Consider the following 26,551-nt stretch of genomic DNA (forward strand, 5'->3'; position numbering starts at 1 on the left):
AAAAAAAAGGTGTGAGCCAATGTTCTAGAATCAAACAAAAAATAAACACTAGCTGTTCAATTTGGGAGCAAATGAAGCTAAACCCAGCCAGGGCATGAGAAGCACTGCACTGTCTTCCTGGTTGCTCACTTAACACCTCCTGACATGCCTATGCCAAAGGTTTTAGGCACCAAACAATAAGTCACAGCAACATCTGGCCTCTGCTAGGAGAATTCCTCTTGGCTCACCTTCTCTCCTTTTGATTCTAAACTTGTTCACAAGTTGACTTCTCTTTTCCCACTTAGCCCTGCTGGAATTCATTAACCTAGTTTCAGGCTCTGTATGTTGGGACTGATGAAGCAATCCTGAAAATGGTTCCTCTGGCATCTCAGCTTCACAAATTATGCACACTCATTTGAGACACTGATTCCTGAGGCCTGCCCAGGCTCCCCGGTGCCATGGTGTGTCTTCCTGTGGAGGAAATGAGCCTGATACAACAGGCAGAAGGCTCCAACACAAAGGGTAGGCTGTTACCTTGTCATTATTCACACCACCACAGGAAATTGTACCCTGAATGATCGGAGTAAAAGGCAATACAAAACCATCTATAGTTGACTCAGAATGCATGATGATGTGATAGAATATTTTATGTTCTTAATCATGTTTAGCTGAGGCTAATCATTAAATTTAATTTTCTTTCTTTGAGCAGACACTATTTGCGCAGTGAGGCCAGCCAAGCATGTATAGGTAACAGAATTGAGAGGAGAGAAAAAATATTTTAATAATCTTTGCCACACATAATCTACCAAATTGTTAATGATCATACTGCAAAGAGTTAGCATTGCCTATAAAAAATGAGTAAGTGCTCCAAGAATTTTTAAATCCCTCAAGTCAGAAATCCTTGAGTGCATGTAGGAAGCTGAGTCATTAAAATGAAACAGTTTTGTATAATGGTTAAGAGCTAAGTTCCAATATCAGTTCTTTCATTTACTAACTGACTGAGGACAAGGTTCTTACACTCTGAGCCACAGTTTCCTGAGATGGTATTTTATTTATTTAGTTAGTTTTTTGAGACAGGGTCTTGATCTGTTGCCCAGGCCGGAGTGCAGTGGTGCCATCTAGATTCACTGCACTGAACCCTCCGCCACCTGGGTTCAAGCAATTCTCCTGCCTCAGCTTCCCTAGTAGTTGGGATTACAGGCATGCACTACCACGCTCAGCTAATTATTGCATTTTTAGTAGAGATCGAGTTTCACCATGTTGGCCAGGCTGGTCTCAAACTCCTGACCTCAAGTGATCAGGCCACCTCAGCCTCCCAAAGTGCTGGGATTACAGGCATGAGCCACCGCACCTGGACCTGAGATGGTATTTTTAAAGCCATCTCACTATAATACAATGAGATTCTGGATAAATTACAACAAAAATTGTTTTTAGTACATTATTCTAATCTCAAGGAAGTAAGAAAAATTATCCACTGCATATTAATAATAATAATAAAAGGGGCCACTAGCTGAAAGTGAGTGGTGAGCACTCAGCAAACGAGAAGGTGAGGACTGCAGGTGTGATGGATGCCAACACTCCAAGCCAGGAGAATGAATGGCGATGGCCACACAAGGGTGGGAACTGGACCTGAGACTTTTGAAGTAAGCCAAAGGGGGATACACCCTTAGTGAAAAGTTGGGCTCCAAATAAGTGGTAGTAAAAGGAGCTTATCAAAAACCCAACCTGTCCCCACAAAGGTTCTGGTTGAGAAAAGAGTAATATGAAATATAATAACAATAATAATCTCCCCTGACAATTAAAAACATCCTTTCACTTGGATCTGAAACAAGGCCAAAAGCTAAATCTAGCTTAATAGGTTAAAAAAATAACACAACAAGATAAATCCAAAGATACAGAAGATAAATATTCTCTCACACACACATTTTTAGTGACTGGGGGCAGTGGGCAGTGAAAATCAGTCCCTCTAAAGCAAGAACAGTACAGTCCCTGAAGTTGAACCACTTGCATTCAAATTCTAAATCTGTTTGTGTGACTTTAGGCAAGTTATAAAAACCTCTCTGTCCTTTAGTTTCATCACCTGTGAAGTGGAATAATGATACAACCTATCCCATAGGGTTACTGGAGGATGAAATATATAAATTTTTCTGGAACACTTAGACTACACAGCAAATAATATACACATTCACTATTAATGTTACCATCACTGCTTCTATTCCACATTGTACCAGGGACCTAGACAACATATTAGGATAATAAAAGGTGTCATTATTCACATATGATATGGTCTTCATAGATCATTCAAATTGTATCTTGAAAGAACTTCTAGAACTAGAATTTAAACTTATTTTTTATTATATAATTAATATAAATTTATTGGAGTTAGTGAGGGGGTTTAGTATGTGGCTGGATATAAGAGCAATATGCCAAAGGCACTGATAACAATGAAGAAACTCAATCCAGCAATGGATACTGAAAACATTCTCTCACAACCAAGTTCAGTCTAACTGAGTAATGTAGCTAGTTTTGCTATGAAGAATGATTTTACCTATATGAATTATAAATATTTAAGATTATAAGGTGTTAAGGTTTAGAAAACATGTCCCAGATGATTGTGGGAATTAATTAAACATGGCTAGGAGTTAGTAATGGTGCATAATTGTACTTAGTGTTAATCACCTCAAAATGAAAGTAAAAATAACTTAGTTGAGTCCTTTTTCCTTTTCTCCTTTAAATTTAAATAGCATTTTGGTCTACTTTCTTCCCCCTAAAGCTACATAGAAAGGCATAAATGACATACATGTGCTTCATATACTTTCAAAATCTAAGACTCATGCTTGCTTTTCAACATTCTTAACCACAATGTAACACTGCCTCAATAGATTAGACTGCTTAACCTTTCAAGGTTCTTTCCACACCATAAATTAGCTCATTCACATAACTATGAGATCACTAATGTATTTCCAGAATCATATCCCAAGAAATATTAAAGGTTGCATTATTTAGAATTTAAAAATGAAATAAGACAGAACCATTCACAATGACAGTGTATCATGAACTAACCAAACTCATTAGTCTTTGACTAATCTACTTTTGAACTATAAAAAATATACATTTTAATGAGGCCATAAAATAAGACAACAGAAATAATTAATTACAAGCAAGCACTTTAAAATAGCTTAATTTAATCAAATTTGATGAAGTATATCTAACAAAGTCCTAGGTCAACACCTTCCCTGTACATTGCAACTTCATGTTTGACATCACTGATGTTGATTACATGGCTTACATTATTGACAAAGGACTTCTGATATTTTCAGCCTTAATTATAACCTTCATTTTAAAACTATTAGCCTTTATTACCCACATATGCCCCACCAAGTTCTGGTATTAATGGACAATTTTTCTACTTAGAATGTCATTTCAAGCCTTATTACTTGATGGTTTATTGTAAGACACAGACCTCTGGAGGTCCCTTAAATTTACTAAGAAATTCTGGAACATTAGTAAAATTATGACCATACTAAGAGTCTGACACATGAACAGACTTTTCCTTACAAAATAAATAACAAAAACTAAGCTGAAACACAGTTCCTAATATAAATAGATAAGAATGCTAGTTTAAGCTTGAACTGTTTATGTCTCAGTAGCCATCCTCATCGTTATAGGACTTCATGAATAAAATAATGTTAGCACTAACCTTTGCCTAGTTTCAAACCACTGTAGAAAGTACATCCATTTTTGAAAACATAGAGATGTGGTAACCTGGTATGCATATTAGTAAACAGTATTTATCCATTTCATTCAGATCAACTTTAAAAATGTAACATATTAATACTATAATTGCAGATGGATTTGAAGAGGACCTAATAGAAAAAGATAACTACAAAAGACTTTAAAAGAAAACTAAGAAACCAATATGCAAATAAGTTTTTTAAAAAGTACAATTAAAAGAAGTTAATATAATTTAACCATTTGGAAAATAATTATTTTCCGTATATATTTAAATTATTGAAGAGAAGCATTAAGGAAAAAAGCATTCAGAGCTAAAGTTGCTGTTAGTTTCTTTATAAATCAACTATAATGCTTATTCCATGTTCATTTTAAGTATTTTTCAATCAATAGTTAAACTCAATAAGAATGTACTATAAAAAATGTGTAAGGCTGGTAATCTTGAAACAGAAATGGATTATTTCAGATGATTAAAAGATGAAGAGTGGCAACAACGTTTACCATTTGCTTCCTCTTGTATTTTAGGTTGATGATTTATTTGCATTTCTGCAAAAATAAAAGTGAAGTGCAGTTAATAACAGATCTGTCTGCTGACATTGTAAGTGGGAAAAGAAGAAACGTGAGTTTAACTCTTTAACAGAGGCAAATCCTTACGGTGATTTTTAACTTCAATTAGGGCATACAACATTTCTAAGACACAGCTTTACATATGTTTTTATTTCACTGTGAGGGATACTATAAATCCAATAATAAAAGATAAATATCAAAGGGGATGTTCTGAGGAAAACTGGGGAATAGTGTTCCATGATGTCCAGATGTAACAAAATCATCTTGTACTTTCTTCTACTGATGGTTTCAGTAATCCTCACCTTGAAGATAAAGTTCAATTTCTGAATGAATTATGCCCTGAGACATGAAAGGAAGCCATCTGAGGAAAAAGAGAGAGAGAGAGAAAGAAAGAGAGAGGAGAAAATAGAGAGAAAATTAATTTCTGATTTTCTCAATTTTAAAATAAGGTTGATTCTGCATTAATTTTGCACACTAAATGTTAACTATAAAATTGCTTTTTATATAGTCAAACACAATCCATCCTATTACACATTCATCATAGCACTAAGAATGGTAAGAATCATACCTGTGGCTTGAAGAACGAAATATATACGTTGCTAACCCTGCTAACCACCCACCTCTCCAGGTTTGTCAGTCCTCTATCACTATCACCTGTAAAAGCAACTGGGGCTCCAGCAGAGCACTCCCAGTACCAAGCTGGATAAAAGGGCAAGGGCGGGTTTCAGATTTTGAGCATGGTACCTGGGCCAGCCTAGAAAATATGGCCTGCACATTGATTGCAGGGAAACTTGGCACAGAAAAATAGACTTCCTATTTTAATATTTCCTCTATGAGAGTTTCTGTCTTGCTTTCACCTGGCTTCCTCTAAAATCTCTTCCTCAGTGTTTGCAAAAAGAATATTACCATTGGCCAGGCGTGGTGGCTCATGCCTGTAATCCCAGCACTTTGGGAGGCCAAGGCGGGTGGATCATGAGGTCAGGAGATCGAGACCATCCTGGCTAACACGGTGAAAGCCCATCTGTACTAAAAATACAAAAAATTAGCTAGGCGTGGTGGTGGGCACCTGTAGTCCCATCTACTCAGGAGGCTGAGGCAGGAGAAGGCGTGAACCTGGGAGGCGGAGCTCGCAGTAAGCTGAGATCGTGCCGCTGCACTCCAGCCTGGGCAACAGAGTGAGACTCCGTCTCAAAAAAAAAAAAAAAAAAAAAAAAAAAAGAATATAACCATAAAGTTGGTGAAAATATTATCATGCTGGAAAATGTGCTTAGGGTGAGCTAATAGCTGATCCTCCTGGAGCTTCCCCCTAAACCAGGTAAACTTTAGTGTTAGAAGCTCCGTTTTGAAGAAAAGTTCAAGACTGGACTCAGAAAACCAGCTTTGCCATTTACTGGCTTTGTGATCTTACCCTCTTGAAACTTACTTTCTTTGACTAAATTACCTGCCTCATAGCAGTGTTGTGAAGCTGAAATGAAAAGTCGTGTACAAGCATTTTTTTGTAGTATTACATGGTATATCAATTTTATTATTATACCACAAAAACCACGGTTATTGCTATCCCACATGCTTACACATACTCTCATTCCTTCCATCCTTCCATCTATCCATTCAATACATACTTAGAAAGTGCCCTGTGTGGGCAGGCATTTTCCTAAGTGCTGGGACTACAAGAAAAACAAAAGAGAGAAGAAACGTGACCTGAGGAGCTTCCAGTGTAAAACAGAAGGAAACAGATATGTAAAGATATAAATGTAACAAAGTGTGGTGAGACACTTAAATACAGATGTTATAGGAGCAGAAAAAGAGACTGACCAACTCAATTGCAGGAATGGGGAAGTGCAAAGGAATGAAGAACAAAAAAGTTAAACAAAGAGGTGATACTTGAGCTGAAGGTTGGACAATAAGTAGGTCAGGATGGGCACCGTAGAGAGAGACAACAGCACTGGCAAAGGTACAGAGTCCAGTGAGATTCCACATGGCTGACGCACAGGAGGCTGCTGGACAAGATGGGGTAGGGGCAGGGGTTGTGTGTGGGTTACTCAAGGATCTGACAATGCCAAGGAACTTAAGAGTCTGAGCTGTAGGACTGACGTCACCACACTAGCCTTGCAATCAGCAGATAGTGGGAAGGTGTGGGGTATAAAGGCGAACTGTGAGCTCGCAGTCCTACCCAGCTGTCAGGATTGCTCATCTCTCCATTTTTCCAAAGCTATGAGAAATCCCATTTCCTTCTGACCACTTTAGCTCACAGTGTTCTTTCCTCCTCTGGAGCCTAATAACACACATACAATATATTTTGCACATTTAGTTAGCCCCTAATTATGCAATCTTACTTTATTAGTTATGTTTTGGTTTATGTATCCCATCTTTCCAGCTACATTGTTATGTATGTAAAGAGTTTACTTTGTATGCCAGAATAAAGACAGTCAGCTTCATGTTTAAAAATACAGACTTTAGGCCCAGCAAGGTGGCTCACACCTGTAATCTCAGCACTTTGGGAGGCCAAGGCAGTGGATCACCTGAGGTCAGGAGTTCAAGACCAGCCTGGCCAACATGGTGAAACCCCATCTCTACTAAAAATCCAAAAATTGTCCAGGCATGTTGGCACACACCTGTAATCACAGCTACTCAGAAGGCTGAGGCAGGAGAATCACTTAAACCTGGGAGGCAGAGGTTGCAGTAGGCTGAGATCGCTCCACTGAACTCCAGCCTGGGTGACAGAGCGAGACTCCATCTCAGAAAAAAAAAAAAAGAATACAGACTTTAAATTTCAAGTAGAGTCAGATTGCCTTGTTTCAAAACCTGGCTTCAACATCTACTACTTGTGCAACCTTGCCCCATGTTCTTAATCTTTGTAACCCTCAGTTTCCTCATTTATAAATTATGGATAATAACTGTACCTATACAAAGGATACAGAATTAAACATACATAAATGTATTATGGTAAAATAGTTACTACTGCATTTTCTGACTGCCAAACAGTGCCTTGTACACAGCTGTGTTACAGAAAATATATTTGGGGTGACTGCCAGTCAACAAACAACCATCCTACTTTTCTCAGATGTGCTATAAAACAGTAGGCCTTGGATAGTGAAGCAAGTTTTCACATTAGGACAAGAAAATTCCCCCAAAGGCAATGAACAGATGGGAGAATTGGAGCAGTGTGGCTTGAGAGGTGCAGTGATGATATTAAAGGAATGGAATAAAAAGCAAGCAGGAGAAGGTTGCTTGACCAAGAACACAATCCATTCTCTGCAGCCACCAGCTAAAGAATGCCTAAACCCCTAGGTCACCAGGGAGCTCCCTTTCACTGGCCTAGCTAGGAAACACAAAGACAGGGGCAAAAATTCTGTTAGTCTTTTAAGATTAAAGTAGACAATTGTGGAACGTGTTGGGGTGCTCCTGCCTTAAAACATATAGGGTGTTTTGCTGGAGGATGATGTATAACGAGGTAAGGAGTAGTATAGATTTTATTTAGTCTGAGATATATTTTATATTTGGCACACTTTCACATTGAAAATGGCAGAAGAAATATTTGAAGATTCTATGTCTCCACCCCCATCCCCAAAAAATGAACAAGACTCATCCCTGCACCTCATTCTGTCAGTTTCCCACCATCACTACTTGTCACTTTCGCACCAAGGAATGGCATAAACTGACAAAGAAGAGCACAGAAATCTGCAGCAGCACAAATACATGCTCAGAATAGCAAGAAATGATTAATAGTGGCCTCTTTCAGGAAAAAAAAATCAGTAAAGTTAAATGATTGCTCACTGCCTCATGATAATTTTTATTATTCCCTTCTCCCTATAAAAATTGTATTTTACATTTCTGTACTTTATCAAAATTTCAATGTCTTTTTTATCTATATCATTCATCATCTCCCCCTCTTTTCCCAGAAAGGGAAAATAAAACCATTTGTAGACAGGTTGACTTATTTTGAAAATAAATAAATGCATAAATTATTCATAATGAGACATCTGAGTATGTTACAGAGCGAACTCATGCAAAGATTAGGTGACCTCTAAGGTTTCTTCCAACTTGAGATTCCATTGTGTTTTCCATCCAACGTCCTTACCCTCCTCCCTCCTTCCTTCCCTTCCTTCCTTTCCCCATTCCTATCTATAAATATTTGCTAAATCCATACTTGGTACAAGAAACCATACTGGAAAATAAAGAGAAATTTATGAGACACTACCCTTAAAAAGCATATCATCTGGTACCTGAGACAAATACGTTCACAAACAATGGCAGTGCATTGTCTGGCAAGAATTGCACAAAGGTCTAAGTCAAGCACTGGAGGAATTTAAAAAGGGTAAGGATGAACACACTTCTGTCTGGGCAAGCAGAGAAAGCTTCATGGCATGGATAACATTTTATCCTGGGCCTTGAGGGATAAGAATTTCAGTAAGCAGAAGAAAGAGTATAATGAGCTAAAACAAATGAGGGAAAAGAGTAACAATATCCCTGGAGAATGTCTAGAGACAGAAGCGAAACGTACTCTACTCAGGAGAACTGGAAGAAAAGCCTAGAACGGTAAATGGCCAAGGTAGGGGGATAATATGTTTTTAATTCACCACACACTAACACCTTCAGGCACAGCTGGCCTAGGTGTAAAAGTTCTCTTGCCAACTATACTTACACAGAAGAAGGATGCTGTTCAAACAGGGCTGCCCCTGCTTCTTTTCCTGACCCTCTCCACAAATGATATACTCAGCCCTGTTCTGTATAAGGCTCAGCTCATGATTTACTAACTAATTCACTAATTTAGCACACACTTTCTGAGTGCCTACTATGTTCTATGTATTTGTCCTGTGGACAATGAAGGTCTTGATTACAACCTCCAAAGAGCATGTGCCTCATGTTTGATTTTCATGGAATAACCTCCAGAGTTGCCACAAGGCAATTAAGCAAGGAGAATGCTTTGTGAATAATAATGATGGGATGGTACAGGGGTGATTATCAGCCTTGCTTCCACGTAAGAATCTCATGCATGGAGATGCAGCCTGCTGGTGTGTGAGGCTGCAGTGATAGAGCAGCAGAAATGCCGCTCTCTGCCAGGCCGTCAAGGCGGGGCCCCCTTGCGGTGTGGTTGGCCAACTAGCCACTTCAGTTTTTCAAGAGTGAGATCCTGAGACAAGTAAACTGCATTTTGCTTAAAAATCTATACCAGTGGGACACGTCTTTTTTTTTTTTTCTTTTTAACTCATGCTAATTCTAAGAATTACTCTTTGGCTTCTTGTTGTCATTAACACTTAAAAATGAGTATTAAGTGACAATTTTGTTTATATGTGTCATAGTGAGGTTAAGATACAATTAAACCTTTTAAATTGTGTTCTAATTCCAAATCTGTCTTTTAATATGATTTCCCTTTGGGCTTATAGTGTCTTGATTAATGCATGCATTTTGGTTGAATTTATTACACATGTAAATTTAACCTAGTTCCCTTCTATTTCAGAAACGATAGGAGCTGAAAGTAAAAATATAAGACATCAGCCCAACCTTGGGGAAAAGTGTACTGAACTAGAGGAGTAGGACAGACACATAAACACACACATATAACTTAATGTAGTAAGTGCTGAGTTAATGTCACACGCCTTGTGAAAGGTATACAGGAAAATGAGTTTCCCAACCTGTAGCTTCAGGAAATATCTCCTGGCAGAGGTGACGCATCTTTTGTCAACTCACCAGTAAATATACCCATGAAAGCCTACAGGACTCCAGGCACCACGGAATGGCCATGAGTTAGGTAAACTCAGACCCAACAGCACCAGCTGAGAACACAGTGAAGGCCAGTGAGAAACAGAGAAGAACGTGTCTGCCAGGCCCTGGCTGAGCTGTAGGCCTGCTGTGTGGCCAAGGCCAGCTTTTGGCTGCAAAGTTTCCCCCAGAGTGTGATCTCAAGGATGAAAAGAAGGCCTTTAGTTTGCCTTGCCCGAAGGCCTGCCTCACCTGCCTGCAGGGGGGCCACAATTGTTTCGGTGGAACAACAGACTCTTTTTTTCAACAATTAATAAGAAGGTGCTGAGGACTGTGAAAAGGGCGTGAGTCTGGAGTGGAGGTGGCATTCCACCTACCAGAGGCATTCAGGATTTGCTGATAGTCTATTCTATCCATAGTGGAAAGCTTTTAAAGTCTTCTTTTCTTATACTTTGCACAAAGGAGATAATCTCAACATTTCTCAAAAAAAAAAATTTTAAAAGTCAAGAATCCTGGATAGAAATGAGAGGGGAACACTTTAAAGGTGTTAACTGCAATGTCAACTCTAAGGAACGCTGTGGAGCATTATGTCCTTATTCCTCAGGTGAATGTGCCTCAGGGTCACTCCACCTATCTGACTACAATTTGGTTTTGAGAGGACAAAGCTGGTCATGCTGCCTTGCCTTGACAAGTCAAGTTAGATTCGTTTTGTTTGTTTGTTTGTTTTTGAGATGGAGTTTTTGTTCTTGTTGCCCAGGCTGGAGTTCAATGGCACACTATCGGCTCACCACTACCTCCGCCTCCTGGGTTCAAGCAATTCTCCTGCCTCAGCCTCCCGAGTAGCTGGGATTACTGGGTAGCATGCACCACCACACCTGGCTAATTTTGTATTTTTAGTAGAGACATGGTTTCTCCATGTTGGTCATTATTTGTAGTTATTTGCATTTAACTGATTGATTTTTGCATTTAAAAATTCTCCTTCTATTTAGAATTCCCCTAGGTAGGGCCTTTATTTCAAATAACTTGCTTCTGCAAGCTCCTATCAATGTCATTTCCCAAACCAGGAGTTACAAAAGGCAACATTGAGAAGCTTTTGGCACTCCTTGTCTCCAGGCCCTCCTAGGTCAAGTAGGTTATCAAATATATATTGTGAATGACATTGTTTCTATTAAAAGATAGATGCTAACTTATTTTTAATAATTTCACACTGAAGTCAAGACTCACATATACACATGCATACACAATAGTTCAAGTTTGGTAACACAGAAAAATCTGGAGATTCCCTAATTTAATGCTAAACAATACATTACAGAATCCACTCAAAAAGTATACTGGGTTAAATAGTGTTCCTCCAAAATTCATGGCCACCTAGAACCTCAGAACATGACCTTGTTTGGAAATAGGGTATGTAATTAGTAAAGATGAGGCCATACTGGAGTAGGATGGGTCTAGTCCAATGACGACAGTGTCCTTACAAAAAGATAAGAAATACAGAGACACAGACACACAAAAGGAAGACAGCCATGTGACAACGGAGCAGAGGCTGGAGTGATGCAGCTGCAAGCCAAGGAAACCCAAGGACAGTGAGCATGCAGCAGAAGTGGGAAGGGCGAGGAAGGACTGTTTCCCAGACCTTCCGAGACAGTGAGGCCCCGATGACACCTGGATCGTGGATCACTGGCCTCCAGGAGCTGCAAAAGGATATATTTCAGTTGTTCAATGCAATCAAATCTGTGGCAATTTGTTACGGCAGACACAGGAAGCTAATATAAATACTAAATGAAAATATTTGCATTAATTCATAAACTCAGTTGAATGTCTGCCTTATTCAAATAAAATTTTGTTTGCTGCAAACCTCAAATAGCCAAACCTCCAGTGTAAATGGTAGAAATTCAGTGATGTATACCCCTATCTATATTAAATGTACAAAAGACAGAAAAATAATACCTTCAGGCATAGAAATAAAATAAAGCCATAAGGACGTGGGTGTTCAATTGAAGAGGGAAAAAGAAAAGGAGGATGCGCACACTCGCAGGCAGCCTCTGTGATGCACGCAAGCAGTCTCCTCACGCGGCTCTGCTTTGTGTCTCACCTAAGCATTTCCCCCGAGCCCACAAAAACGGACAAGCACTCGGTGGTCTTTTTCTCTGCCCTAATTCAGCCGTGCTGTAAATTCTTGTTCTCTGAGGAAACTCCAAGGAGCATGACCGAGATTTTCTTTCCTTTTCCCTTCTGTGATGTGCACCTGAGCATTTTGGATGCCTGTACCCCAGAACTAACTAGCCACAATGAACATGTCCAGCATCATACCCTACCCAGCTCCCCCGCCAGGACTGTCCACTCCAGCTCCTGCATGCACCCACGGCTCTCCTTTCCCCTCAGAACAGCCTTCCAGGCTCCATGGACACTGACCTTGACCTCATATGCACAGAAAAGGCTCTGGGAGACACAAGTAACTATAAGTGGCTTCAGAATGACCTTTTTCTGCAGTAGAAAGGAACCTGCTGTGCCCCAAGTTCTATTCCTGGTGCCATACTCTTCTGCTCCTTTAAGAATTAAGGAAGTAGGAACTGTCTCATCTCTGTACAGCTACATAATAGAAAGCAATTATTTTTGCAACTTACTTTCTTCATCAGGGTATTACATGAATGAGCACTAGCTAACATTTATTTAGGACCTACTATGAGCAGGGTATTAAATATTAGCATTTAATATTTTATATCTGTTACATTATTTGGGATTGTTCAATATATTTTGAAACTGAAATTCTTTCAGATACAACCCATTGAAATTATAATAATTAAGCTATCACTTATGCTCCTTCCTTCCAAAGGAGGCCATGGTGGCACAGCACAAACAAGAAGTAAGGTAGTGCAGGGGCCAGGTGCGGCGGCTCATGCCTGTAATCCAGCAGTTTGGGAGGTTAAGGCGAGCGGATTGCCTGAGGTCAGGGGTTGGAGACCAGCCTGGCCAACATGGTGAAACCCTGTCTCGACTAAAAATACAAAAATTAGCCAGGCATGGTGGTCCATGCCTGTAATCCCAGCTACTTGGGAGGCTGAGGCAGGAGAATTGCTTCAACCCAGGAGGTGAAGGTTGCAGTGAGCTGAGATTGAGTCACTGCACTCCAGCCTGTGTGACAGAGCAAGACTCCGTCTCAAAAAAAAAAAAAAAAAAAAAAAGTAAGGTAGCACAAGAAATGATGGGTGACGATGTGAAATGTATGTGTAGACATGGACAGTGGCAGTGAATGCATCTAAATTATCCACCAGAAGATTTCATATTTAAAAGAAATCAGCTAAATTAATGTGACAAAGTATATCAGAACATAAGATGAAAGTCCTGGATGAAGCACACTCTACCTCTTCTGATGCAGGGAATAAAACAGAGCTTCCACCAGTGCCCCAGAGATGCCTGTGTGCTGTGGGTGGGAGCAGGCTGGGAAATGACACCCAAGTCCTCTTCAGTGCTATGTGTTACTCATCAGATGGGGGTGCCTGTGCTGTGCTAAGTTCTGAGTACACATTGAGAGAAGAGAAAAAATCTTTGTAGTTTGGCCAATTAAGTCATACTACAGGCCAAATTGGAATTGGAACTTGAGGATGGACAGGATTATAATAGGGAGAAGAGAGCAAGGAAAGGTCCTCTTGAGTGAAGACTAGCACTCCGAGGGACAAAAGCAGAGTGGAACAGAACTTGTTTAGGTAATTATAGGGGTCTAATTTCACTAAGATCTTGCAAGAGGACAGCTATAAAAACAAATTGGAGGGGGAAATATAGTCAGATGTTATAAAGCCTTGAATGGAAGTTCTGTTTTGTTTTGCTTTTGTGGTAGGCAGTGAGGATTACTGAAGGTTTTTAAACAGGGGAGTGATGTGATTAAAATATAGCTTTTAGAACATTATTTTCCCCCATATTTTTTCTTGAAACATTTTCAGGCAAAGCTATACAATAAAATACTAAAGAATAAAATTCAAAATAAAACAAAGGAGACATGAGAGAAGAAAAGGATAAAGTCAGAGTGATGCTAGTTAGTACCATAGAAGGGCTAGCTTGGAAGTTGTGGGCAGGTAGGCTGCGAAAGAAAGACACAGAAGAAAATTGGAAGACGACTGCGATGAGCTAGTCTTGATGAACAAGGGCATCAATCAGGGCAGAGGTAGTAGTAAGATAAAAGAAAGGATGAATTAAGCAGACACTATGAACAAGGAATTGACTGAATTTAATGACTAAAAGGCAAAAAAGACGAGCGCTACTGTGGATCTCACCGCTTCTGTTCATCTGCAGTCAGCTCCAATCATCTTGGGTGTTTGCAGGTTTTAGTGGCATGCCTTTAGGATTTTTAGTTGAATTGCCTCATTATTTTTACTTTTTGCTTAGTACTTAAAGTTGCAATTTTCTTGGCTAAATCCGAACCCTTGAATTTCTGCTTGCCCCTATTTTGCCTGTACTTTGTTATCTCATTTCCTGTTGATTAGCTGTTTGGAAAAAGAGGATACAGGGCAGCCCTCGATATTGAAGATTCAAATTTTCGAAATGGAACCTCAAGTTTCTCATTCCCATGCCCACAACAGATCGGGTTTTAACTCAATTTGTAAGTCAGGGCTCAGTCTGTTCCCTGTGACTGAGAGACCAAGCAACAATAAACCAGCTTGCCCATCTAGCCGAAGCTAAGCATTTTCTTGAGAAACAGCAGGGCTCAGTAAAGATCTAGAGAACCAGGCTTCTTGGAAAAACAGGTGACACTTTCTTAAGCCAGAAGGTGTGGGATTTCTATGAGGAGATTTGAAGAAGGAAGTATATATGGGACCTGTGTCTCAAGCCGAGGCAGTACAGGGCCAGGCCAGGAATTTAGAGAGCTGTTTTCAGGACTGACCCTCATGGGGCTCAAGGAAAGTCCAACTTATCTAGAATTTAATGTTTGTCTTTCTTATGTTCTGTTCTGAAAGTTCTTCTCTGTAATATTCTCCACACTTAATTTCCTTATGAAACTGTTGTAACACTACAATTTTAGTAATGTAAAGAAACCAACAGTTAAACAAATATTCTCACTATTTATGTAATAATTTTCAGTATTAAACTTTTGGTCCTTTTGTGACACACACAACATTGTGGTAATAAGAAATTATAAGATAAGTTTTCCTTACAATGCTTAGCGAAAGATTATTTAAGCAATCAAAGAGTTATTCATGATGTGGAATCTGAGTTAATGAAACAAATCCATGACCTAAAAGATACACACACACACACACACACACACACACACACACACACACAGCATCATCCACAGTGCAGCACACTCTTTCGAAGTATCTTGGAGACCAGCATTACCTTTGACAGGTAAAGATGGACTCGGATGTGGTGCCGGGCTCTCTGACTATGACTTGTTCACAGTACCAGTACTGTGATTTGTCACTGGCCTCACAGCGCAACAGCACCTTCTGCAGTTTTCCAAGCGACACTGCTGCTACTTGAAATTTATCAATCTGGTGCAGGAGACAGAGAAAAAACCCACAGAAATAACTAGAGTCCGAGGCATGACAAATGCAGGCAATAATAATAGCTAAATGACTGCCAGAAGCAGCACAATACTTTAAAAGAGATGTTACTATAGTTAGCATCAAAAGGGGCAATATGGTGAGAAAAATAAGTAAATTACTTTTTATCTATTAAAAATATATTTCTGGCTGTTTTTTCGCTTTTGCAGTTTTATTTTCTCCATTTGTAGTAGCATCCAGAGTAACAAACAAAGAAATCCCAACACAAAGACTTTTCTCTCCTTAGACCCCTACCCTGAGAAGCAGTTCATTAGGGCATCAGGTTGACAACCACGCAGCTAATGTACAGCACATTTCCTTTCTATGAGTACTGATATGCTTTGAGACATGTGGGACAAATTTTCCTTCCTTCCTTCCTTCCTTCCTTCCTTCCTTCCTTCCTCCTTCCCTCCCTCCCTCCCTCCCTCCTTCAATACATCCTTCCCCTGCACCTTCCTCTGTAGATGAAAATAGAGCACATTCTTGGGTTTGTTGTAAAAGAGCAGCCTGGACTCCTCACTCCTAAATAGAATTGGTTTGCTATATCAAAAATACACTGACATTTCCAGAGAGATTCAGGACCTGAAGTCAGTGCTATACTGATTAAAATCAAAAGAACTCCTTCACACATTACTTCCTCGTAGATTGTTGTCGAGAATAAACGTCCTAAAGTTATCTGAGGAAAGGATCATGAATTTAAGTAAGTCTGAAAAGTTACCAGAAATGACAGTTGACTGTTAGCTACTGCTACTCTATGGTAAAAAATGTTACTCTAGTATCATTTGTATTGCCTATGTGGAGAGCTGTCTTAACTGCTCCCTGCATTGTTACCAGGTTAAATTTCAATTTCATATTTGAAGACACACTACAACTATTGGCTCCATGCTGTCTCAACTATTGGCTCCATGCTGTTGATGGAAACCTCCTGTGGAGTCCAGACCAAAACCATTACTAGTCCAGTAATGATGGTTCTGTAAACCAGATGATGAGTATTTGTGCATCTTCTCATGTGTGCACAGATCATCTCATTGTCACTGTCCTGCATTCTCAGCATGGCTTTACAAGGGACGTTTCATGAGGCACGTCACCTGTTGTAGCAAATGCAAGTGATGCCCCATCCCATGTCCTCTGGATCCATTTCTAGGACTTTCTAGGTGCATCTGCTGCTTTGATAAACAGTTTCGGTGTGCTCATAGCTTTCTATCTCAATCCCCTGTCTCCTGCTTCTGTGTCTGAGGGCTTCCCCTGGTGGGACAAATCTGAGAGATGTTTCACAGAGTTTCTCTGAAGTTCTCCAGCAAGAAGAGGTAGCCACAGCATTAACCAACTCACTAATATCCTATATTGGCTTTTCTCCTTTCCTGCCTCACTGTTCCCACTCCTTCACTTCTCCAGTGCTTACTGGGATTATCTCCCAGATAAATTACCCTCACTGAAGTCTTTGTCCCTCAGTTGGCTTTGGGATAAACCCAAACTACAATACTTTGAGGTCTGGAAAGATAGGCTGAGTCAGCTTTCTGGTCTCTTCTTTTATCTTAAAGTAATTTTAGGTTTGAAGACAGAATTAAATTTGGTCTGTTACATATATGGCTATGTTTTATTATCGTGCCAGGGCCCCTTGTAGAGAAAATGACAACTAGCCCAATGAGTGGTTTATGATGTGAGATGTGGCAGGTATGCACAAATTCTGATAATAAAACTCTCAGACTCTTACCACAGTTTCTTGACTACAAAACTCATGAAATTATTTGGCATTTCCATTATATCCCAAGCACTGAGGAAAATAACAGAAAATGTAAAATCTAAAATGAACCAGGGAAGAAAATCACTTTTACATCTCTGATTCTAAACTTAAAAGCAGATACCACTAAGCCCTCACTGTACTCTTCTTTATACACTGATTGCAACTATATCTCCTACCCAATTTTAATTTCAATCCACAATACACCCTCCCTACTGTTTGGAAAATGCTAAACACAGTGATGAACTGAGGAAGATCAATCATGAAGATGACTTGCAAAATCTCAGCAGGTAACGTCCCATGATACAGCACTGCTGCAAAATGATACATGCTGGCAGCCAACTAGCAGGCAGCCAGGGGACATGGAGCCTCTGCCATTTATCCTCAAGTGGTCAGGTGAAAGAGTCTGGGGCTGATGCAAAGCTAGCAGGGTTCTGTAGGAGATCACTTCACTGATCACTTAGCATAATATTAATAATAATACCACGGTATCTAAAATTTTGTTTCTGCTTAAAATTAATAATTCATTCCTGATAGCAAAAGTTAGGCCTAATTTTGCTTTTGACTCACTCAAAGCAGAACTGGCTTTCCTATTCATTCTGATGAAAGCTTTTGTGTAATCAACAGTGAGAAACGTATAGGTGAGCTTTAAGATATCCAATGTTTCAAAATATTTCACAAACTACAACAAGCAGTCTGAGAAACAGCACTCTCTAACTGGTTTAAGGAGTCTTCTCTCTTAAAAATATGCCTTTAGATTACATAATCCCCAAACTTAATTTCAGGCCCTCAAATAGTACCTTCTCTCCATATACAACAAAATAACATTAACAATATCCTACTGCAACTTCTCAAAGATCTACTATATAGAAAGACTTATGTTTGTCTATAAGGACAAAAGGAAATAAGGAGGGGCTTAGGTGTGAAAATAACACAGTTGGCCCCATTCAAGATGTTTTATAGATTAAAGGTCATTGTGTTATTATATGAAATATAGTATAATGGCATTTCTATGGCCTTATCTTTTAAAATAACACCTTGTATCTTTCAAGCCTGAGAGAGCACATTCATAAATACTTTCCTTGTCTTTTGAGTTCATTTTTTTCTTTTCCTCACATGATCACTAATTTTTAATATCTTTTCTTTGTTCTATTATATACCGTTGGTTTAGTATGTCCCATTTTTCTTGCAAGAACAACTTCCAAAACAAAGCACATTAGGAAGTCAGGTCAGGAAAATGTGTTAAAGATGTCTTAAAACTAAAATTTGAAGAGTGCCAAACACCTTTTAAATTTTAAATCATATGTGGCCATCTTCAGAGAGATTGTTAAGAATCTGGGAAATTATTTGTATAGACTCACCTGTCCTCTTTGAAATTTTACTTGCATGTTAGATTTGTACAGCTGTCTGAGGCCAGAGTCTCCCCTCTCCCCAAAGAGACAGAGGAAAACCTCAGACTCCGTCTCTGCATGCTTCAGCTGCCCAGTGTAGACGTCAACCTGGTATCTCACTACTGGCAAAGCAACAGGGAGAGAAAACAAGAGGAAATACATTACCTTGAAATCCATACAAACAGAACCCAGATCCATAGGTTTTCAGGCTATAGTAAAAAAAGAAAAACATATATGAGAATTCCTGTAATCTGGATTTTCTGTGTCTATTGAGAGACTTTTGAGCTTTAATTATTTTTAATCATACATGGGCATTTTTGCAAAAGGCCAGAAGGCTTATTGCATTTTCAGAAAGAGAAATAAAAGATTTTTTAAAAGGTTGTTCTTCTATGTATGACATAAGAGGACATTTTATGCTTAGTATTTTAGTGGTAAAGGTGACTGTTATTGCACATTATGTATAAAGTTTAAAATGACGTAAGGTTTGATGAGGAAATAAATCAAGCGAGGAGGTAAGCTGACCCCAGGCAAAGCTAAGGTGAGTTGCAGCCATGGCATTTCTTGTCTCTCACAGCCTCAGCCTTTGTGACTGTAGCTGGGCCACAAGAACAATTTTGAGATTACATTTAATCTAAGATCCACCAGCAACTCATGCTGTGACATTAAAAACGTCACTTCTCAAGGGTAAAACAACCCTCTTAGAAGCAGGAAAAATATTCTGTAACTAAATAGCTTAGAAGCAAATTTAAGCACAACTACCAAACAATTTGTCTATAGAATAGATGCTACTGAAGATTAATAACACACATGGAAAAATAGCTTGTCCTCCTTTTACTACAGGAAGCTCACAGACAACATCCCCATCTGCTTGAATCCGAGAGAGCCATACGTTTGCTGCAAAATCTAGGATCTTCTTGCTTTTCGTATGTTGCATGGTCACCTGGAATTAGAAGAAAAAGTGACCAAATTGTGTCATCTCCAATTTCTCAAAGAACTTGGAATTCACAATGCATCCCAGGGATTTCAAAAATGTACTGCATACTCTGATGATGGTGATAGTGGTGATGGTTGTTAGTAGTAGTAGTAGAAGTAGGTTGGTGCAAAAGTAATTGCCATTTTGCTATTACTTTTAATGACAAAACCACAATTACTTTTGCACCAACTTACTAGTAGCAGTAGCAGTAGTAGCAGTAGTAGAAGTGCCATCAGTTGTTTATTAGGCAATTTTTATTTGCCACGTATTATGCTAAGTACTTTAGTTTAACTATCTTTTAACCTTAATCAATCAGACTTGTAAAATTCTTTCAATCTTATAGATAAGAAAATGGAGGCATGAGGATTTGAAATGGACTCTAGCAGATTTAAAGCTCTCAATTTCACCTGTGGTAGTGATTTAAAAAAAAAACAATCTAAGAGAACTCGAAAGGAGATCTTGTGTTCATATTAGTCACCAAAGCAAGAATACATCAGAACTTGAAAAAAAAAAGTGAATGCCTTTTAAGTGTATTTATAACATCTGTAGGCTCTAAATAAACCCCCAGTTGCCACAGACCAAATGCCTACACCTTCCAACATGCAGGCAGCTGCCTTTCCCCCCAACCCAGTGAATCCTCCACAGACCCCTCGTCAGCCCCTTTGGTGGCTGTTCCACACAAAGGCCCCTTCCCTTTATCTTCCCCTTCACATGCCAACAGACTAGCAGAGGACTTCCAGGAATAAGCCCACAATTGTTTGCCTTGCCTCCTATCACAATAGATAAAAATGTCCTCATCCTTTTAAGATTCCAGCTAACCTTCTAAATAAGTCCCTGTCCCTCCTCAATTTCCTCTGCTTCCTGGCCTTAGGAGCAGGTGCCACCATTTCTCAGATGGCTTATTCTTTGAGCTTGCTGCCATAACCCACTGTCTGCTGTTCTTGCTCTCTTCCAATCCTGCCTTTAGCCTGTTTCAAGAGAGACTATTTTAAAACAGAAATCTGATCATTTTGCACACTGCACACAACTTTTTTTTCAACAGTCCTTCCTACAGTATAAAATCCCAAATCCTCAATACAATGAGCAGTTCATGGTTGGGTCATAATCTTGCTAGATACTTCTCCCTCACATGCTATGTTCTAGTTGTACTGATCTGTTCATGGTTCCTCAACCTGGCCACATTCCCTCTCATACCAGTTTTCACATACACTCGTAGCTCTGCTTAGAACAGTTTTCATCCTGACTCATTACCGTGATGAGTCTGCCCATCCTTCATAGCTTACACATAACCTCTTCTAAGGAGTTTTTGTGAGCCCTCAGTTTGGTTCAGTAACCCTACTTTGTGATCCACGGAAGCCTCCCCATTGATGATTTAACAGCTAATATTTGACAGACTCGAGGGAAGGAACCATGTCCTACCCATCTCGATACTACCACAAGCTTTCACAAGGCAGTCCTTGGGTCGTTTGTTGAACGAATGATTAAATGAATAACTACGTGAAATGGGTATTTGTCAACACAGGTTACAGACTAACTCAGCACGCCTCATCATTAATGAGTGACGACTGTATCTTTACTTGCTCCAGGCAAGAGGTCTTGAAAAGAACACTGGACAGCTAGAAAAACTGTGACCAAAGTCTAGCTCTGGCATTTCCAACTGACCATAAGAAATCATGTAACCACTTTGAATGCCACTTTTGTGGTCTTTAAAATAGAAATAATGACTATCTCATATGGTTACTGTGGCTATTAAGTGAGATTATATGTAATGTGTAAAACTTTATATAAACTATACAAATACTTCATATTAACATTAGTGAAATGTATATATGTATACATACATTAATATTAAAAAGGTTAATATAATATATTCTACTGAACTTGGAAATGTTCTCTTTGGATTATATCATTCTTTATTTAGACAGAGGCCAGTGTCTGTGTGGAATTTGCACGTTCTCCCTAAGTCTGTATGGGTTTTCTCCAGGTCCTCCAGTTTCCTCCAACATCCAGAAGCTCTGCATGTTAGAGAAACTGGTGTGTCTACATGGTCCCAGTGTGAGAGTGTGGGGGGTACGCAAGTGTGTGGGTATGAGTGTGCCCTGCAATGGGATGATGGCATGGCGTCCTGGCCAGGTCAGTTCCCGCCTTGCACCCTGAGCTGCCAGGACAGGCTCTGCCAACCCACAACTCTGAACTGGAATAAGCAGGTTGAAAAATGGAGGAATGAATACAAATGATTGTCAAATAAAAATCTGTAACGTCTATAATAATCATACAAATGTACAAAAATAAACAATTAGGGGATGAAAGCACTCACCGAGTTGCCATGGTTGTGATGGTTTTTGAACTGCATGGTGGAAGGAGGTGGTCCTGACAATTTCCCTTTGCAAACATCTATTCCTTGGTTTAACTCACCATAACTACGACTGCTGTCACTCACTGATTGACCAAACATAGGGTAAAACTTTCTTACTTCTTTTCATTAATCTTTATTACATTTATGTATAGCTCACATTTATTTCAATGGTTAATATTTGAAGTGTCTTGGACTTCAGAAGATTGGAGATGTTTTTGGGACCAGAAATATGCTCTAGAAATTTAACTCTTGTTTATTTCAGTTAGCCAATGGTAAATTAGTTTTGTTACCCCAAGTATTGCTTGAAGTCACAGTTTCCAAGAACCTAAGACAATGTTAAGCGATTACAAGGTCATACTACCTAAAACTTCAACAGGTTCTTCCTCTACATTAACCTCTCCATGCAAATTGGCAAGAAGCCTCTGGTTTCTGAGGCCCCGCCATCCCTTCAACCTTAGAAGAGCCCACTGATAAGACAGCCTCACTGATTTGACTTAAGTGCAACCCCACTAACACCACTGAAAAGCCTCCACAGTGAGGGCTCTAAGTGAGTTCCGTTTACCTTCAAAGTCATGATGGCTCGAAACAGAAAAACAAAGAATCTAGGTAATCTCCAGCAATGTTTGTTTTTATTTTCACAAAATATTTTTTCAACTCTTAAATTAGTAAGAAGGGCAAAATTCCAGGACGACCACAATGTTTAAGCCCCGTTACATGATAGCTAATGCAGGACTCAGTGAAAGGCATGTGGGCAAGTGAAACAAACATGGATTTGAATTAAAAGACCTTGGTTTATGTCTTTGCACTGCTACTTACCAGATGTATGGCCTTGACCATTAACCACTGAAATAAATGTGAGCTATGCATACATTAAGATAGATTAATGAAAACAAGTAAGAAAGTTTATCTTACCTCATTTTTTGGTGGATCAGTGAGTAACAGCAGTCTTGTAATGGTGAGTTAAATCAAAGATTAAATGTTTGCAAAGTACAAATTGTCAGAAGCACTTCCTCCCACCACACAGTTCAAAAACAAACCATCGCAAACATGGCAGCTCACCAAGCATTTTTATAAAAGTTCCACAAGAGGACCTCTCATCTTCAGGCCCTCATTTGCAAAACTGCCATGGTATCTCACCAAGTTGATAAGTGCCTTATGTAATAAAATGAGATCAAAACACCTTTTGGAAAACAGTTTGTAAACTATAAATGATTAGCCATAGGAAGTTATTTTCCAAAGCAGAACTTTCTCAAGAATGGGTGGCGATGTGCCCGGAGTCGGTTCCTTCCGGTGGGTTAGTGGTCTCACTGACTTCAAGAATGGAACTGTGGACCTTCACAGTGAGTGTTACAGCTCTTGAAGATGGCACGGACCCAAAGAGTGAGCAGCAGCAAGATTTACTGTGAAGACCGAAAGAACAAAGTATCCACACAGTGGAAGGGTACCGGAGCAGGTTGCCACCGCTGGCTGGTGTGGCCAGCTTTTATTCCCTTATTTTTCCCCTCCCACGCTCCATTTCTGTCCTATCAGAATGCCCTTTTTCAATCCTCCCTGCAATTGGCTTTTAGACTCCTGCTGATTGGTGCGTTTTACAGAGCACTGATTGGTGCGTTTTACTGATTGGTGAGTTGTACAGGGCACTGATTGGTGGATTTTACAATCCTCTTGTTAGCTACAGAGCGCTGATTGGTGCATTTTTATAGAGCACTAATTGGTGCATTTTACAATCCCCTTGCTAGCTACAGAGCACTGATTGGTGCGTTTTACAATCCTAGCTACAGAGTGCTGATTAGGGCGTTTTACAGTCCTCTTGTAAGACAGAAAAGTTCTCCAAGTCCCCACTTGACCTAGGAAGTCCAGCTGGCTTCACCTCTCAGTGATACTTAGGAATATTGTAAAAGAGCTTGATTCCAGAACATCTAAATTTTCCAAGTTAACAGTAAGAGGGCGGTTTTTGTGCCTAGAAGTAAGATCACTTCTTTCCAGATCCACATGCTAGCTATGTAATATGGGAATTGCCTAGTTCTCAAAACCTCAATGTTCTCAATTAGGATTATGATAATATCTGCCTTTCTGTGGTATAAACATTAAAAGTGATCAGGTATACCCTGAGTGCTCAACACATGTTTATTGTTTTTAGTAATAATAGTATCAAAATTAATCTCAGAGTTTGGAGATCAGAATTCTTAAAAATTATTTGGGATTGTGGTTCCTCACTCTTTAACATCCTCCTAGAGAATGCCCAAGGAAAACTTCAGCCAAACGTTCAGTTTTCTATTACCAGAATGAGAAATTCTATTCCAATTCCCTGACTCCTACTGTACTTGGGAGAGCTGACCACGACCATCTGGGAAGACAACTAACGGTCTCCTTTGGCTCTCCTACCCTTAGCCAATCTGAAGTAGCTTCTCCTGCTTCCTCTCTCCTGGGCCCCTCCATGAATTCTCTAGCCCATCAGTCAAGTTCATAAACAAAAGGCAAAACCTCTAACTTCAAAAAAGAAAAAGAAACCTCCAAAGCTTTGGAATCCCAAAGCTGTCCTCTAAGCCAGGTCTCCCACTCATCCCATCTTCCCAAGAAAGCTCTCCAGCACTTCTAGTCTCCTGGGCCCCTAGATCACTGTGTAATCCTTGTCTGCTTTCCCTAAAATGGCTCCTATTCTGGTTCTTTGTACCTCAAGCAGGAAATTTTAAGAAAAAGGAGGCCATTCCTCTCTAAACTATAGGGACCGGCACTGTCCCAACTCCTCTTGAAGGCTTTATCTTTTCTTTCATGTCCTCCCTGAGCCCCTTCTCTAACTGTCCTTAATGCCTGCCTTTAATGTCAACCTAGATATCAATGGAGCAAGGATCAGGTCCAGTGGGTCAGAAGGAGGGTCATCACTACGGCCAGAAGACTTGGGGTTGTGAGGGCAGAGTGAGCCAACTGCCCTCTGCCATAGCCTCACTCCACATCCTGATTAAATGCAATTAATAACCAACAGCAATTGCCACCATCTATATTTGTATTCTACTTGTTTTTTTTGTTTTTTGGGTTTTTTTTTGAGACGGAGTCTTGCTCTGTTGCCCAGGCTGGAGCGCAGTAGCGTGATCTCGACTCACTGCAAACTCCGCCTCCCAGGTTCACACCATTCTCCTGCCTCAGCCTCCCAAGTAGCTGGGACTACAGGTGCCCACCACCACGCCTGGCTAATTTTTTGTATTTTTTAGTAGAGACAGGGTTTCACCATGTTAGCCAGGATGGTCTCGATCCTTTTTTATAAAATACTCTTCACAAATTTTATTTAATCCTAAACAAAATAAATAAAATAATCTTATCTTTTCTTGGAGGAGAAATGATATAGAACCAGAGTCAACAAATACTTTCTGAGAGCTACCCATGTGACCATTTGTCTACTGAACACTGGATGTAAGATAAACACTGGATAGAACACAAAGAATACATTAGGATGAGAAAGGTTTAGAAAAAAATCCTTTTAGAAATCCTACTCTGAAATATCATAAACCTTTGTTCTATAAAACAAAAAAAAATACTTCTACTCTCATTGCAGATTCCATATACACAAAGCTTTTTCTGAAAAAATAAAGGCAAATAGTCACCAACACGTTTGTTGGACACAAAGTATTTATAGTACTCTATAAGATCTGATACTGGGGATGGTGGATGGGGCACTCATGTCAGTCATTAGTATTTTCTTTGTATAGCCAGAAATATGAAAATATAATAAGGTTTAAATGTGTTCATACGGAACATTTTAAGTGTTCTTGCAAATCAGACAAAAAGTCAAAGCTTGACTCTAAATGTCCTTATTTCTCCTCCTGTGCCTTGTGATAATACCCTATTTGTTATCAAGGACTGTACAAGGGGGACCAACTATGGTATTTACAACTGACTGAGGGACTATCAAATACATGAATTTATCTTTGGTTCAAATAAGCTGGCACAACTTTGAGAATGTTTCTATAAACTACTGGAGTCTTTTGAGATTAAACATTTGCCTGGAGATTTTGTGAAAAGAAGCTGGTGCTTCCTGCTGTTCACTGAACTAGAAAATCTTCAAAAACAAACTATTTTTCTTACCGCATTTCAGAACTTGCTATTTCCTTTATGTGGTTCTTTCTAGAACCCTGAAGTGAAGAAGTAACTGGAAATGAAAAGGAACTAGAAATATTTATGAGATACTTTAAAACTTCAAAAAAATAAGGCATTTCTTACCTAATTTTGCTAATCTCAGGATTGCCTGGGGCTCATATCAGGTAGGTTACCATATCATATTAACCAGCAGTAGGTTAAAATAATAACAAATTCACCAAAACCTATGACCCACTTCAATTCAAAGACTTAGAAGAATCAAAAAGCTTCAAGAGAATTCCTATTCTATTTGAGTCTATTTATCCAGAATGTGTAGCAAACATGTGCTGCAGAGGCAGCCCAGACATCGGAGAGAGCATTAGGCCATGGGCCAAGAGAAGGGGCATTGGCCTTATCTCGCCGCTAATTCTGTGTGAATGGGTCAAACCTCCAAGACTCTCCAGGCTATATATTTGAAACAGGGTCTCCCTCTGTCACCCAGGC

At 39.5% G+C, this 26,551-nt stretch overlaps 1 protein-coding gene across 1 annotated transcript in view; it reads right to left on the minus strand.

Annotated features, from left to right (window-relative positions):
- RP1 (RP1 axonemal microtubule associated) overlaps positions 1 to 26,551 on the minus strand; it is a 274,928-nt gene that overhangs the window by 94,956 nt on the left and 153,421 nt on the right. The window contains exons 19-23 of the mRNA XM_055348747.2: positions 19,455 to 19,587; positions 18,618 to 18,769; positions 15,310 to 15,464; positions 4,581 to 4,639; positions 4,213 to 4,257 (exon numbers count right to left, since the gene is read on the minus strand). Of these exons, the coding sequence (XP_055204722.2) occupies positions 4,213 to 4,257; positions 4,581 to 4,639; positions 15,310 to 15,464; positions 18,618 to 18,769; positions 19,455 to 19,587 (544 nt within the window). The remainder of the gene's footprint in view (positions 1 to 4,212; positions 4,258 to 4,580; positions 4,640 to 15,309; positions 15,465 to 18,617; positions 18,770 to 19,454; positions 19,588 to 26,551) is intronic.

Source organism: Gorilla gorilla, chromosome 7 (assembly GCF_029281585.2).
Source record: "Gorilla gorilla gorilla isolate KB3781 chromosome 7, NHGRI_mGorGor1-v2.1_pri, whole genome shotgun sequence".
NCBI classification, from domain to species: domain Eukaryota; kingdom Metazoa; phylum Chordata; class Mammalia; order Primates; family Hominidae; genus Gorilla; species Gorilla gorilla.